The following is a 15,858-nucleotide window of genomic DNA, read 5'->3' on the forward strand; positions in this document are numbered from 1 at the left end:
GTCGTCCATGCCTTACGCCGCCCTTGGTCATAGAAATGATGTAATTTGAATATAAATAATTTATAAATACGTATGTCAGGTTATATTTTTATTACTACGTAAAATATTTTTAAGAGTTTACGACCACTGTGCTTGGTGAGACGTTGTTGAAACAAAAAATGTTATGCATTCCATCACGTACATAAATAGTATCATAATTCGCCATGTGCAAATCAGCAAATTCATAAAATTTTTGTTTATTTTTAACAATCCGGATAATCGAATATCCGGATAATAGAGGTCCGGATAATGGAGGTTCTACTGTATTTTTAAAAAGTTAAAAAAATTTAAATATTCGCAAAGAAATTAGCTATTTAAAGATTAACAAGTAAATTATAGTTATTATTTTATACAAAAAAGGAAAATCGAAGTATTTTTATTTGAAATTAAATACTATAGAATTATTCAGAAATATAATTAACTATAATGATAATGATAATATAATTTTATTACTCATCATTTCTCACAGAATTATAATGACATGTTTAATAACAATAATTCAAATGTCGATTTCTTGAGAATCATCTTGTTTATAAAATCGTACTGCTGTTTTATGTTACCAGCTTAGAGGTATGAAGAAGTACATGTCGAGAGTTGATATTTGGCACAAATTATTAGGTGCCCAAATCATTTGCGCATAAAAAAATCCAGACTCGTAGGTAGTCAGGGGACCGAGAACCGAGTCAAAATACAAAATGGCGATCCTCTTCTACAAACAGGCAAAACAGCCACCTCACCCCACCGAAATCAAGACGGGAGAGTACCACCCACAGTCATTCTAAGAAGTGAACTCTGACCTTAGGACTGAACACGTAGTTTCTTCTGTTAAATAAAATTTGTAATCTAATTTTGTAAATTTGAGAGTGCTTCAAATATGACGTTAAAACGGTTTTGTCTTTACAAGTGGGTAAAATCGTGGGACCGATAAAAATTTGACGTTATATTAGGGTTGTCATTACATCCGATGGCGTTATAATCGGGTTAAACTGTAAACAGTATTCGTGCAAAATAAAAAAATAATTTCGGACGATACAATAGTCACGATTACTTTTTTCAAAAACGGGAAATTTTCGTTACGAATCGACAAAAATTCAACCCGGGCCGACACGCCACAGAGAGAAATTTCGAAATTCGATAGGTTCATTTCATCGACAATGCATCGTGGCCGGCGAAATTTGAACGATCGCGCCCAAAAGCAGCGATACCAAAGAAGATTGGAGAATGAGAACGAGACCCGCCTTGAGCATCAAAGTGATTCTGCTTAGTAGTGAGTCTCCGAGACATAGTCTTGTCCCAATTACGGTTTTGCCGTTTTACTTGTTTAAATTTAATAAACTTCGAGCCATCAACTATATTTATATGTTTATAGAATTAGAAAAGACGTGTTCAAAGAAAAAAACAATCGTCTGTTATTGTAACAAAAAGAAAAAGAAAAAATAGGAGTCCTAATTACTACAATTCATGAAGATAAGAAAAACGTTCAAAGAGCAGAAATCTGAAATAATATTATCTTATAGGTAAAGCAGGAATTGACACGTTGTTAAATGATGAAGAGAATAACTAGAAATTGGGCATTAATGACATTTTACAATATAATTGCGCTACTGTGCTGAAATCTTTCATAATGGGGACATTTATTATTTCCAGCAAGGTACAACATCACCAGTTTATTACAAATTTAGGTAAAGCACTAGCAAAGGTAAATGTATATTTATTTACCTTTGCACAGAGTAAATGGCTAAATCCGATGAAAATTTTCATGAAATACAGTACTTCCGAAAAACACATTTATGCACGTGTCCTCCCTTTTTGGACCGTAAAAATTATTTTTAAAAAATTTACGTAAAAACCATTCATTTATTATTTGTGACAATTGTTATGAATAATCAATAGATAACAGAAACTGTTAACAGTGCTTATCGAAAAGTTTACTTAAATTTTAAATAAATATTTATTATTCAAATTTACAATTGGTTATTGTTATTATTTCAGCAGAAAAAGTAGTTATGTGCCAATAGAGAGTAGTATAAATGATAAATATACTTAAGGGACTTACGGCTCGGCGGCACTTCTTTCACTATAAAAATATCTATATATTGAAGATTAATATGCATTTCATTACTTTAATGTTTTCTAAAAGTGATATTTTATTTTTATAATTAGAAAATGATCTATACAGATGACTGATTGCACACGTGTTGTGTATTTATATATGTTATAGAGGTTGAATACATTTTCTTTATTTTATTAAAATTAATAAATACAGAATGTATTTAAAAGCTATTTTATATTGTTAACTAATATCTCTCTCTCTTAACGAAGTAATTTTAACTTTTTAGAAATTAACGAATCTTTATTTATATATTTAACATTTTGAAATTTACGTATAATACGATTTTATTTTCATGAAAACATTGTATACTAATATTTATGTTTTTTGCTGATTAAATTACAGTGTTAGAAAGCAAATTTACAATAAAACAGAAAAAAGTATAAAATGTTTACTGTTTAAGATATTACATAAATATATTTTATTTAATTAATGAAAGAGTTTGTTTACTGATGAAATAATATACACTTCATTTAAACTCTGATCGGTGATGGTTTTGATTAATTTAAAATTAAAATTAATGTCGTTATCAAAATTAGCTAGTGAAATTTTAAGTTTCTGTGATCATGAACAGACCTAGCTATGACAAAATAAAATAATGCAGAATTAAAACACTATTTATATACCATAAAGCAAACACTAGCAGAAGACACATTGTTATTCTCATTCATAAAAATAAATAAAATTTTTACCTGATACTAATAATAATTCTTTACTAAAGAAATAACTTTTTTTTTAAATTGTAAGAAATTATAACTTTTTACTAATTTAAGTAATATAAATTTTTCTGTATGAATGGCTGTTAGCGTGTGTTTAAGGAAAAGCACGATTTTGGTCATCCAGTAACTCCTGCGCATCTTGTCGAAAAGTTCTGAAATTATGCAGAGTACTGTAGTTCGGTGATTAGGGGAATAGATGTTGTTAAATTTTTGTTGTTAAAGGTCTAAAGGTCGAGGGGTGGGAAGATAAAGCGGATCCTGTGTATCTTCAGTAGGGTCAGACTTAATGAAGATTTTACTCGCTATTAGCATTTACAATTTTTTATAAATCCAATCACTGCCTTCAAAATTAAGCTTTATGACATTTTATAATAGTTTAAAAACTACCCTGATAGAAGAAAAATATAAATACTGATTGATTTTTATAAACAACACTTTGAGATCTGGAGTTTGATCTCTTAATAACAATCAGATATCACGAATCAGTTAATATAACGTACTTTATATTATCTGTTACTTTAAATAATATTTACAACTGTACTTATGTGTAATGAACGATTAAAAATATACGTATATTATTCATGATAAGGGTCCCGTTTTAATTAATTGGTAACCCTTCTTTGATATGACAACTGTTCTCACAAGCGTCAGTACATTTGATAGAAAAATATAAAAATATTAAAAATATAAAAATATTTTAATAAAATAGCATAACTATTATAAAACGGCGAAAAGCTTGGGAGTAGTGATAGATTTTATAAAACATTACAAATGTTAATTACGAGTAAAATCTTCATTATGTCCGATCCTACTGGTGATATACAAGAACTTTTTTATCTTCTCACTCCCTCGACTTTTAACCACCAAAATTTTATAACATCAATTCTCCTGATAAACAAACCTCCCTGTGGAATTTTAGACATGTTCGCCAAAGAGCAGAGCAGTTATTACGCTTCAAACAGGGTAAACAAATTCGTGCACTCCTTCACACACAAACATTCATACATACTGAATAAACCTCCGAAGTTTTATGCATTACTCGATGTTTTAATGTCCCGAGTCTAAAAATGCAAAAGTCTTGAGGGGTCATTTTTGATCGATCGCCATAATCTTCCTCTATTATATATAACAGCCGGAAAATTAAAAAGTTCTTACCAAAAAGTTGGTTACCGTTGAAGCACGGTGCACTTTGAATAATAAATAACAATAAGAATAAGAAAGTTGGGAAATAAATATGACATACGGTAACCTAAAATTAATAAGTGATGTGTATTATCCTTTAAAAATTTTTTCGAAATATTACTTTTGAATCTTTCGTAAAAATATATAAAAATATGATCAAATATAATGTGCTTTAATTATATTTAATTAAAGCATATTATACTTTAAAATAATATAATAGAAATCGTATTAAATTTACTATTAAAATTTGAACTCAAATTAAATCTTTTTAATTCTAGTTAGAGAAAAAATTGAGAAACTTTTAATGTTCCAAAATTAACTTGACTGGCCTTGTTTCAACGAGGTCAGTAAACATCAATCATCATATGCAGGTCAGAAAAGTACATAATAAACCGCTCAATGACGAAATTTCGTTAGAGTCCTAATTAATTTTCAATTATCATTGTATGTTTTAGGCTTGTATAAAATCTAAAAAATATAAAAATTTAAAGAAAATAACGTTTAAACACGTAACTGTACGTAAACGGTAAGTTAAAAGGCAAGCTCTTTTTACATACTCGATTGTTATATGTAACAGAGGAAAATGTATGGCGATCAAGTGGATTTTATATTTGTGGAATCAGGAGATCTTGTAACGTCGAGAAATGCAAAAGAAATCGAGATTTTTTCTGTATGTATGGATGTTAGTATGTATGTGTATGGTATGATTTTGTTTACCATATCTGAAGCGTAATAAAACAAACAGCATTATTGTATGCTTTTTGTCAAAAATTTCTGAAATTTTGCAAGGAGGTTTGTTTCTTAATTAATGGATTGATGCTATTAAATTTTGGTCATTAAAGGTCGAGGGGTGAGGAGATAAAATGGTCGTGTGATATCTCCAATATGGTCTGATTAATAACAATTTTACTCGCTTTTAGCGTTTACAGTCTTTATAAAACTTACCCGTAATTTCAAAATTGAGTTTTTGCCATGTTTTAATAATTAAAAATGTAAAATCTTTTTAATAATAAAATATCACAACAGATGGTGGCGGCAAAAACGCCCTTTTCAGAAAAGTTAAGCAACTCATATCTAGATTTTTCCAGTATGTAAATCATACTTTTCCCATCCTGGTATCTCGGTCTTGACATGGTGTTGTGGTTTGTGTACTTGAATGACACTGAGGGTTTAACTGGTGGTAGCCATATCTACTGGCAAGTTTCCTTATGCCAGAAACGTTGCAGGTGAGAAGTCAGACTAAGAGAGTGACATGGTCCTCAGGATAGGGTTTCGACAAAGGACTAACAATCCCCTTATGCTATTCCTGTAAAATGGACTAAAGTGAAAAGAAACCTGTATGCTTTTTGTTCTGTTAAAAGATGCAAACGTGATGCGAGTTTTAGTGTGAAGAGTGTATGGAATTTTCAGTATCTGTCTGAGGTGAAAGAGTAACAACTGTTGAACGTGATGCATGTAAACAGTTTATTTACAAGGTGCATATTAAAAACTTTTAAAATAGATTTTCTTTTGATGTTTACAGAATATTTATAAACTGATACGATAAAAAATGGTTTTAATAATAAAACAGTACAATTTCTTTTTATCCTAAATATTTTATAGTACATAATAGAATATTTTATGTAATAAAAACTTTTCAACAATTTGTTAGATATAAAATCAGTAAATAACATTCCTTCTATCGTTACGACATTCGGAAGTAATTAATGAACCGAAAAAAAGAATATTGTATTTTTACAAAACATGTAAATTAAAGATAAGTACGTGGTTTAATGTCCAAAATGAAAAACCTTTGGTTTAATTATGAGAAGATCAATAAATTTGAAGCCACGATTGCAAACTAAATGGAGAGCGGCCGATTTTTAAATTTGGTATTCTGCACATTGTTGCTTATGCAAACAACGCACTCTCATTTAGACCCACAAACAAATACCCTGCCGGGAAAAGAACGTGTCGTACAAAATGCATTAGTTATGGGGACTGCCGGTCCATAAATTTGATGTCCTCGAAGAAAAATCTACAAAATATATACATTACTCGGTGCAGTTTATGTACATTTAGGTTGAAGGTTACGTGGTTTAGACTCGTCGAACGTCGTCATTAATCTGGACATTCTTACTCGTCTCACAATTTCTAATTATAAAATGTTATTGCATATAAACATAGCACTCGAGGGTGTCGAAGAACGAGATTTTGTACCCTATGATTGTTTTATGTTGTCCAAAGACATGTGTTATCGATAAATTAATTTATTGTTAACAAATGATGATATGTCGTACATACAAATCGTATCTGCTTATGAATGCAGTGTCTTTTGGTAATTTTAGAAATTAATAAAAAATATATGGAAGGAAGGTGAAGGTATTGTGTGCATCTGAAATGAAAAATATGGGCAATTGCTTGAATTAGTGGAAGGGCTTTTTACATATATTGCGCGGTGTACTGTACCTATGAGAGCATTTGAAGAACAGTGAGTGAGTGAGCATTAGAAAAGAACATTAGTATTTGTCTGAAAATTTATGATAAATCTTATGAATGCATTAAGGATAGATTCGTTTGGTCGATGGTGAAACTACACTGTACGAGATTATTGTGTTCTCTAGTTGATTCTGATATAATTAAAAGGAAGGGAAATCTGGAGGATTTTGGTTTGGTGCCTTGAACGAATGCAAGGTGAATGAAAGGAATGTGATTATAATTGATACGAATGGGCATGTAGGTGCATGTGATAGATATTTATAGCCATATGTCGACAGGTATTGTTCTGACGAAGTGAATGTCAGTACTGGATGTCTGATTGAATTATTTTCTGCAAGAGACTTGCTCATATCCAATATGTTTTTTGAGCACAAATCAATCCAAATGTATACATGGGAGACCAGAAAACTAAAGCATAAAGTTTGATTGAATTTGTGATGTAGGATGAGACATTGAAATGGATTCTGAACGATACGAGCATGATGACAGGATTCGAAATAGGACATTAACTGGCTCAATCAAAGTTGCAATTTCTGAGTAACTGGAATATAACATCAACTATTCGACAATTCAACAACTGTCAGTAAAACGCAAAGCAGAAAAGGAAAATATTAGAATGTGTGACAACAGAATACTTTGGAGTGAAAATTACATTGAAGAGAATATGTGTCTGTTAAGGTAAATCATCTGAACATAGATGTTAGACATGTGCCTGAGAATCTTGGGATGCAATGTCAAGAGTGTGGTGCAATGTGCAAGGGAAAAATGTAGTAGTGTGAAGATAGTCAAACAAATGAGATGAATTGCGTGGTAGAATGAAGTTACTGATGCTGTAAAGAGAAAGAAAAAAAGTGTACTCGAAATGTTTGTTGGTGGGAGTAAAGATAACTACAGAGAGCATAACCATAAATGTAAGGAAATTGTGATAAGGATGACGAATTCGCTTTATGGCAGTATAAGATACAACTTAAAGGTAGTCGTGCGTATGTGGGAACAAGGAGCATAAATATAAAAATGATCTGATGTGAAGTGAGATTGTGTTGGAAACGTGGAGAGTATTTCAATGAGCTTTTCGGATATTCACATGTCAGTGATAAGTTGTATAAGCATGCCTGAGAATGAAGACGGTCGTGCATGTAAGCAGATCAATGTATAAGGGATAAGAAAAGTATTTCACAAGTTAAAAATAGAAAAAGCTGCGCGTGGTAATAGAGTATTGTTGAAAATTTAGAATATCGTGGCGATGTGTTGTTAACATGGCTGACAAACCCTTTTTGCTTGTACTGATATAAAGGCTAGGTGCCAAATGATTGGAAAGTTGCTATTATCGTTTCAAAGTATAAAATTAAAAGATGACAGGGAAGAATGTAATTTTTATAAAGACGACTGAGCGTACGAGGAAAGATATTTTCACAAGTTCAAGTAGGAAAGTTTATGAGAATTACAAGAAAGTCTTCTGGAATGCCTAATATGGGCTTGCGGTGGGAAAGATTTGTATGGATCGAATCTTTGGACTGCAAAACACACTGCTGAGAAGTACTTGAGTGTGAATAAGAGAGTTCTTGCTGCGTATATGGATTTGGAGAAAGCATATAATCATGTGGAAAGAGAGTTCTTGTGATTTTCTCCATGAGTGTGGTGTGAGTAGAAAGCTGCTTCAAGCAATAAAAGCAATGTATGAGAAAAGCAAAATGTGTATCAGAGTTTCTGTCAGAATGGCTCAATAAGTCTACGGGCATGCATTAGCACTATGTGATATCTCTCTGGTTATTCAATGTGTACTTGAACAATTGTTCGATAAAAGCAAACCATATTATTGTGAAACTGTTTGGTAAAGGATGTTTGTTTACTTGGGAGGAAACCTTTGAACGAATGGCAGAATAGACAAGGAGATTAGAAGACGAGTAAATGCTTGTAGGAAAGTAGATGCTTAAACAGGACGATTGAGTTGTAGGAATGAGTTCTTGAATAAGACAAATATAGCTGTGTATAATGAAGTTTTTCCGACCCCGTTGTATGGTTGAGTCGAGGGTATGGGGAATAGAGCATAAGAGCGAAGCGATTGCCGCTGAGATAGGATATCCGCTGTGTATATGTGCTGTGATAAGGAGCGTTCTGATCAGTAAGAAGGATGTGTTGGTGCAGTGGGGTGAAAAATAATACAATTGAACAAATGGAGAGAATGTGGCAAGACGAGGTGTATAAGAATCTGTATGTGGTAAGTGTGGAGGAGAACAGAGGGTGTGGAAGACAAGGTAAAGATCAGTGATCAAGCAGAAGACTTTCTGAAAGCAAAACAGATTCTGAAAGTAAGGAGGCGACGAGAGAATGTGAAAGGAATCATGAATGTGAAAGAAGCAAAAGATGTATGTAGGAATAGACAAAAAAAAGCCCAAGATTGTCATGTATATACGTACATGACAATCTTGAGCCTGTTTTGTATATTATGCATGATTTAAGCAAATCCCGGGGTGAAAGATTAGGTGACTGTTTCCGGTATACTATGCTCTGCCTATATGGTGTTGTCTGGAGGGCTGAAGCTTGCAGGGTGTGTTGGACAGGAAGTTCACTTTTCTCTTGGTAACTCCTTTAGGCAATGTCGTGAGAGTACAGTAATCAAGTCATTCTTAGTGATAATATTGTATTGTATATATTGCTACTTGTATGATAATATTATTTTCATTATTTATAAAGTCGTACGGTAAAAATTTATATAATAAAGTTCGAAGTGACAAAAAAGATCTAAATTAGAAATTATCTTATTTGAAATATTTAATTAAAGTTTTAATAATGTATTGAAATAAAAGTTAAATTTTAAAAAATTTCGAGTAAACAGTATGTTCGAAAAAATTTAATTTGAAGTTTAATTCTTAGTCAACTATATTAATTATTTATAAATAAAAATTACACTATCACGTGTTGCACAAAAGTTTTTTGTACTTAATTAAACCTAAAAAAAAGCAAAGCTGTCTTCTATATATCTACAAATTACAAACTAATTTAACCGAACATTATTATGTATTTTAGCACCATCGTTTAAAAAATGTACAAACAGGTATGAAGTGACCTGTATACTGCTGCAGTTATTTCTACTATAAAATCGAAATCTTAATGAACTTAAATAATATTACATACCAGAAAAATAAACGAGAGATTAATCCAGCTGAATCAAATGGGTTGTTTTTCTTTTTTAGATCCATTCTACGATAAAACGTGCTATCTGAAATATTCTATGTCGGGATCTACAGAATTACTCATCGGATATGAGAACACATCAAATACGAAATAATTTTATATGCACATTAAATACGTAAAAGTTTTTTCATTGATAAATTTCTGATGTCTCATCAAGACGTAATAGACGTTTAATTTATCACATAAAATGATATATCAGCTTTGTTCATCTATCTATGTATATAAATAAAAATGTAAATGTTCGTTTGTTGAAAATCTTAAATCTCCGAAAGTTTTTAAGAGATAAATAAAAATTTAAATTTAAATAAACATACTTCGTAAAATAATTTATAATAATAATAATTTAAATGTAGATTCATTTAAAATGGAAACTATTTCTAAATGATATAGTTGCTATACTAATACTATACCCAAGTGTTTTAATTAAGACCTTTATTACAGATAAAGAAAGTTGTAATAATTATTTAACATACAGATAATCAGTTTATTTAACATACTTTATATTATCTGATTGTAATTAAGAGATCAAACTCTAGTTTTGGAAGTGTTGTTTATATAAAATCAATCAGTGTTTTATTTTTTATTTCTTTTTTTATTTCTTCTATCAGAGCAAGAGTGGTTTTGTTGCTAATTTAGATTATTATAATTAAATAACATTAAATATTTTTATAAAATTCTATGCAGACTTCCTTCATGTCAACAATTAGTTCCTAAAAATCAGTTGTAATGTCAGAAAATCAGTAAAGTTGGCCAAAACGGAATTTTTATTATTTAACTCGTAAGGACCATTTTTTATTATTGATGGTTAATGTTCGTGTAAAAATAAAAGCAAATACGATATTAAAAAAATCGAACGTAAAAATTACCGCTAAATCACATCTCCCCGAAATGCGTTTTTATAAGAAAACTACTATAAGAATATAAAATAATTTAAAACAAAATTCTTTTAGTTATAAAATATAGCTTCAGAGATACTAAATTTATATATATTTTTTTCAACTAACACAAACCGCGACGAGACTCATGCAGTTTACAGTGTTTACAAATTTTTGACCGTGAGAACAGCTGTTCTTCGACATTCGCGGGACATTTACATGAACGCCTCAGGGGAGTTTCTAGCAGGCTGTTTACTAGTTATCATTTTATCAATACTCAATTACTGTAGTATATCACGAGAGTTTTGGTCATTTATACTACTTATATATGAGGGGACCGGAAAAAAGAACCAAAACAAAAACTTCTATTCCGTATCGAGGTCGTTTACAAGAAAAGTAAGCCAGGGCACGTTTTACTTACGTAATCACTTAGTGTCGTGTAGAGTCTCTTGTCCTATGCTTTTCGCTACACATACTATACGTTCGAATTTCGAAAGGTTAATTTTAGTTCAAAGAAAAGAAGTAACTAGAAGTTTTTTCAGCAGTTTTATTTTAGACTTTTTATTATTTTAATTCATATATACGATTTTAACATTATACAATATATTAGTGTGTATTCTTTTCAAATTTATCATTAGAAATGTTCGTAGTTAGGCCTGAATGTTAACGACCTGATTGTATGGTTTTAATCTTTTAAATCGAAATATCAAATAATAATAATTATTTTAGTTATTTTCTATTCCTTTCGAATAGAATTTACATACATGCATTTACAGACTATAGAATTTTTCAAAATGCCAAAATGTTGTAGAGTTAGTGGCTGTAAAACAAATAATAGAAATGAAACGGAAACTTTCTCTACCTTTTCTTTATCAAAAGAGCCACTGAAAAGGGTTTGGCTCCGAAAAATTTCCACTGATTTGAGAAGATTAAAAATCATTATATCAGTTATCAGCAGTTATTAGAATATGAAAAAAAATTTGGATTTAAAAGCTTTGTATAGAAGTCATGATGTTCAATTAAAAACAGTGTTACTTTGCAAAAAAACTTTAAAATTTCTGTTAACATAGATATAATTTCCAGAATTTCCTCTTAAAATGTAACCGAATTTACGTTACCAATTTTAGCCAATATTTGCAGGCTATACAGTAAAAAAAAATATAATTAATGGAAAAGAAATGTATCATTTGTCAGTATTGGCATAAATCAAATAAAGAAGTAGCAGTTCAATCCAATGAATTGATTTTTCTTCTTGGTAGTGGGAAATTAACTTTATCTAATAAATTTGCTACTATTACAATTGCTGCTTCATGGTTCTCATTGCAAATAATAATTAATAAAATTTAGGACACCTTTTTAGTACAAAAATGTGTAAAAGATTAGTTACATTCAACTTAATCAATATTTATCTCTATCATCATATAATATTTTTCATGAATGTCTTTGCAAAATTACTTTGCAAATTCTACTAAAAGCCATTTAGGTTTATAGGTTGTAAAATCAAATTAACAGAATTTATATTTGTAATTATTAAAGATAACATTAATTATATCTTAAAGGTATTTTGTATTAAATTTTCATATTATATTAAGTTGTAAATTTTATTGATTCTATCTTATCCTATGTATGTATCTTGTAATAGTAATAACTCATTGTACATACTAACATATTAAGTAATTGTTTTGCTAATAAATTGTAATTTTTAATATTAATAAATGTGTTTATTTCAAATGTGGAATATTATATTTTATTTTACTTTTGTTTTTAACTACAGTATATTAAAGAAATAAAAATACTTTGCTTGTATTATTATATAAACTCAAAAAAAAAAGTAAAATTTTATTCTAAATTAATGTGTGAAGTTTAAGCGAAACACAAAATATGATATGAGATATTGTTGTATAAGCAATGTTTCTATAATATATACTGTACACAACATTATACTGCTAAATAGATAGACTAGTAAGTTAGTCACGTGATTTACNTATCTTGTAATAGTAATAACTCATTGTAAATACTGACATATTAGGAAATTGCTTTTCTAATAACTTTGTAAAGTAATTTTCTAATATTAATAAAAGTGTTTATGTCAACAGTATTTTATTTTACCTTTTTTAAACTACAGTATATTAAAGAAATACAAATATATGACTTTGCTTGTGTTATTATATAAACTCGAAAAAAAGTAAAATTTTATTCTAAATTAATGTGTGAAGTTTAAGCGAAACACAAAATATGATATGAGATATTGTTGTATAAGCAATGTTTCTATAATATATACTGTACACAACATTATACTGCTAAATAGATAGACTAGTAAGTTAGTCACGTGATTTACCGATGTTTCGATTGCTCCCAGGCCTGACTTTCGTAATTCGATATAGAATTACGAAATTTGCTAAGGATATAGACAATGTTTAATAGAAAGTAAATAAATTTTACCGGATTTAAATCCGTGCATAAAAATTAACTAATGATTATTAATTAATTGCACAAATCAAAATCTAAATACAAACCGATGTAAAGCCGTTCAGCTAAATATTCGTTTTATTAAAGATTCTCTTCTTCCAGTAAGAGATTTTTACTAGTGTTACAAAAAGATTTTACTTATTTTTAGAAATGTGCATAACAATGTGTTTGTGCTAGTATACACTTATCGGGTTTCGTTATAAAAGACCTACTGCATAAATTTATGTTACCATAGTCAGGTTTATTTTTGAACTTGGCTACACAAAATTTTACTGACTGATTTTGATAAAAACATAAATTTTAATTTTATCAAAAGCAGTGTAAATCAAATTTTTGCACAGAAAACTGTATTATTGCATCAGTTTTTTTAACTCTTTCCACTTTGTGGGCACTAAGAGGGCATATTTTCGCAAGCCCATTATGTGTTCGACCAAGCCCACAATAGGGCATCCGGGTGGTGAGGTATGGGGCCCTACATATATCCGAACGGACCACCCCCGAAAAATTCATGGGGATTATTTGACCCGTCTTGATTTAATCCCGGGTCCACCAAAACGATAGGCTGCCACCTTAGCCACTCGGCCATCCGGCCTAATTATTTCATAAGTGGTGCCTGTTAGCTGCCACTGTTATAATAGCAGCCACTTGCCACCATTCTATAAAATCCACTATTTACAGTCAGCATTATTTTATTTTAGCACAAGATATTGTTTTAATAATACCTTTAATGTTTACCAACCTTACATCATCTTTACTTACAACATTAATTAAGTGAAATAATATAAAGACAACAAGGAATAAATATAAATTAAAACTTCCGTACTTACGTAGTTAACATTTTCACTTTCCAGGTTGTAATGAATAATAGAGGGAAAGTATGGCGATCGTCAGGATCAAACTATGGTGAAGTGCAGATTATGCACGCCACCATGGTTCGGCCTTTTTACCACGAGAAATAAGGAAAAACCAGAATCGCTTGGCACACGTGGCCAAGCGATTACGTTCCCTGAACACTGGCAATTCGGTCGTGTGTTCGCTTCTCACCCAGATTGGCTGTCCAAGTTGAGTTTTCTAGGTTTTCTTTACGTCTCTAACGCATGAATGTCTTATCCTTAAAATTCCTCCCCTCCCGGAAGGCATTCTTCCCTGCGATCATCATAAACGCATACAATTACTATTACATGACACGGGGCGTGTCACACGTTACCACGTGGTAACGTGTGCACGGCTTCTAGGCTATATCGCCCCGTGGTAACGTGTGACACTTCCGTGTCACACGTTACCACGGGACGATATAGCCTAGAAGCTCATGCCCAACTAGCCATTACACAAGATAATGAAAAATTCTTAGTACAAATTATACAGTTTATTTTTAGTGAGTGTAGTGAGTATAAATGAGCTTTTTTTTAATTTGTGAAGATTTAAAATTAAGAAACCATAACATAATTTTTTTTGTATTTTTGATGGTAAGAAATAAATGACACATTTTAAGATTTAAATTGATCAAAATATCGATTTTTTTAGATTTTAAGAAAAATCTTTATAAAAATGTTTATAAAATAAATATAAACAATGATTAATTAGTGATATTGTTGTGTAATTGTATAATTACTATTGATAGTTTTGAAGAAACTTGCTTATCATTTTCATTAAATTTATTTAGAAAGTTAAAAAATTCTCATTTACATTAATTTGAATTAATTTTGGTGATTAATTTTTTGCTTCTAAATTTTGCTTATTTTAAAGTCTAAAGTGAATTTCGTGAGGATGTTTTAAATTTTCAATCTGTAGAAGATACTATCGGAAACGTAATGGACTGCAGCAAATAATTCTCGAAATAAATTCAATGGCTTTCTTCATTCCAAGTACTGCTGACTCATTAAATTTAGTAGTGAATGATGCAGCTAAATATCTTCTGTAACTGTAAATTTCTTTGTGGTAATACAGGAATTATATAGTTATTTTTCATTATATGTAAAACGTTGGGTTATATTAAAAAGAAATGTTTGTGGCTTAAACTTAAAACCAATTTTTACTATTAAGTTGTAAAGTAGAATAGAAGCAGTAAAACCACTTAAATATATTTCCAAGAAAATTTACCGGACATTTTTTGATATTATGAAAGATGAAACCAAAGATATATACTGAAGAGTACAGGCTAACAATTTAATTTCGAAAATTTGTTCTTTTAAATTTATTTGCTTGAATTTTGTTTGGTAAACAGATCTTAAATCTCGTAAACATTGTAAGTGAAATAATGAAAAACTCGACCTATGATATAAGAAAAATTATAGAAAATCTTGATTCTATCATAGAACAACTAAATAAATGCCGAACAGTCCAATATTTTGAAAATATTATACATCTGCAAAACAAATAGCAAATTATCTTGAAATTAATTCTACTTTTCCAGAATTTTTTTAAAAAAAGAAATGTTTACTTATAAAGGATCAGATGAAACAATACAAGAACGGAAGCAGAATTTTAAAATTTATTTTTTCTTTACTATTTTAGAGACCACAATTGCATAGAGTAAAGAAAGATTTACACTTTTAAAACAACGTTGCGAGGACTTTGAAGTTATAAGGGAGATCAGTAGGTTAAAAAATTAAAGCAATAAAGATTTAATGAAATGTTGTGAGATTTACATTTAAAACTATTTAACAATCCAAATTACATCCGTTGCGATATTGAAGGTATAAGTTTATTTGAGGAATTAAAAACTTTACGATGTTTTATTACGAAAATTTAATAATTTCGTAATATATATAATAATAATATATAATAATAT

At 29.9% G+C, this 15,858-nt stretch overlaps 1 protein-coding gene across 1 annotated transcript in view; it reads right to left on the minus strand.

The window, feature by feature from the left end:
* Nucleotides 1–9,985, minus strand: part of LOC111642352 (multidrug resistance-associated protein 4-like) — a 65,847-nt gene extending 55,862 nt beyond the window's left edge. Inside the window, exon 1 of the mRNA XM_023388686.1 lies at nucleotides 9,664–9,985. Within this exon, the coding sequence (XP_023244454.1) occupies nucleotides 9,664–9,728 (65 nt within the window). The 5' untranslated portion in view covers nucleotides 9,729–9,985. The remainder of the gene's footprint in view (nucleotides 1–9,663) is intronic.
* Nucleotides 9,986–15,858: the final 5,873 nt, after the last annotated feature.

This window comes from Centruroides sculpturatus, unplaced genomic scaffold (assembly GCF_000671375.1).
Source record: "Centruroides sculpturatus isolate CEXI.00-Female unplaced genomic scaffold, Cexi_2.0 scaffold1459, whole genome shotgun sequence".
In the NCBI taxonomy this organism is placed as follows: Eukaryota; Metazoa; Arthropoda; class Arachnida; order Scorpiones; family Buthidae; genus Centruroides; species Centruroides sculpturatus.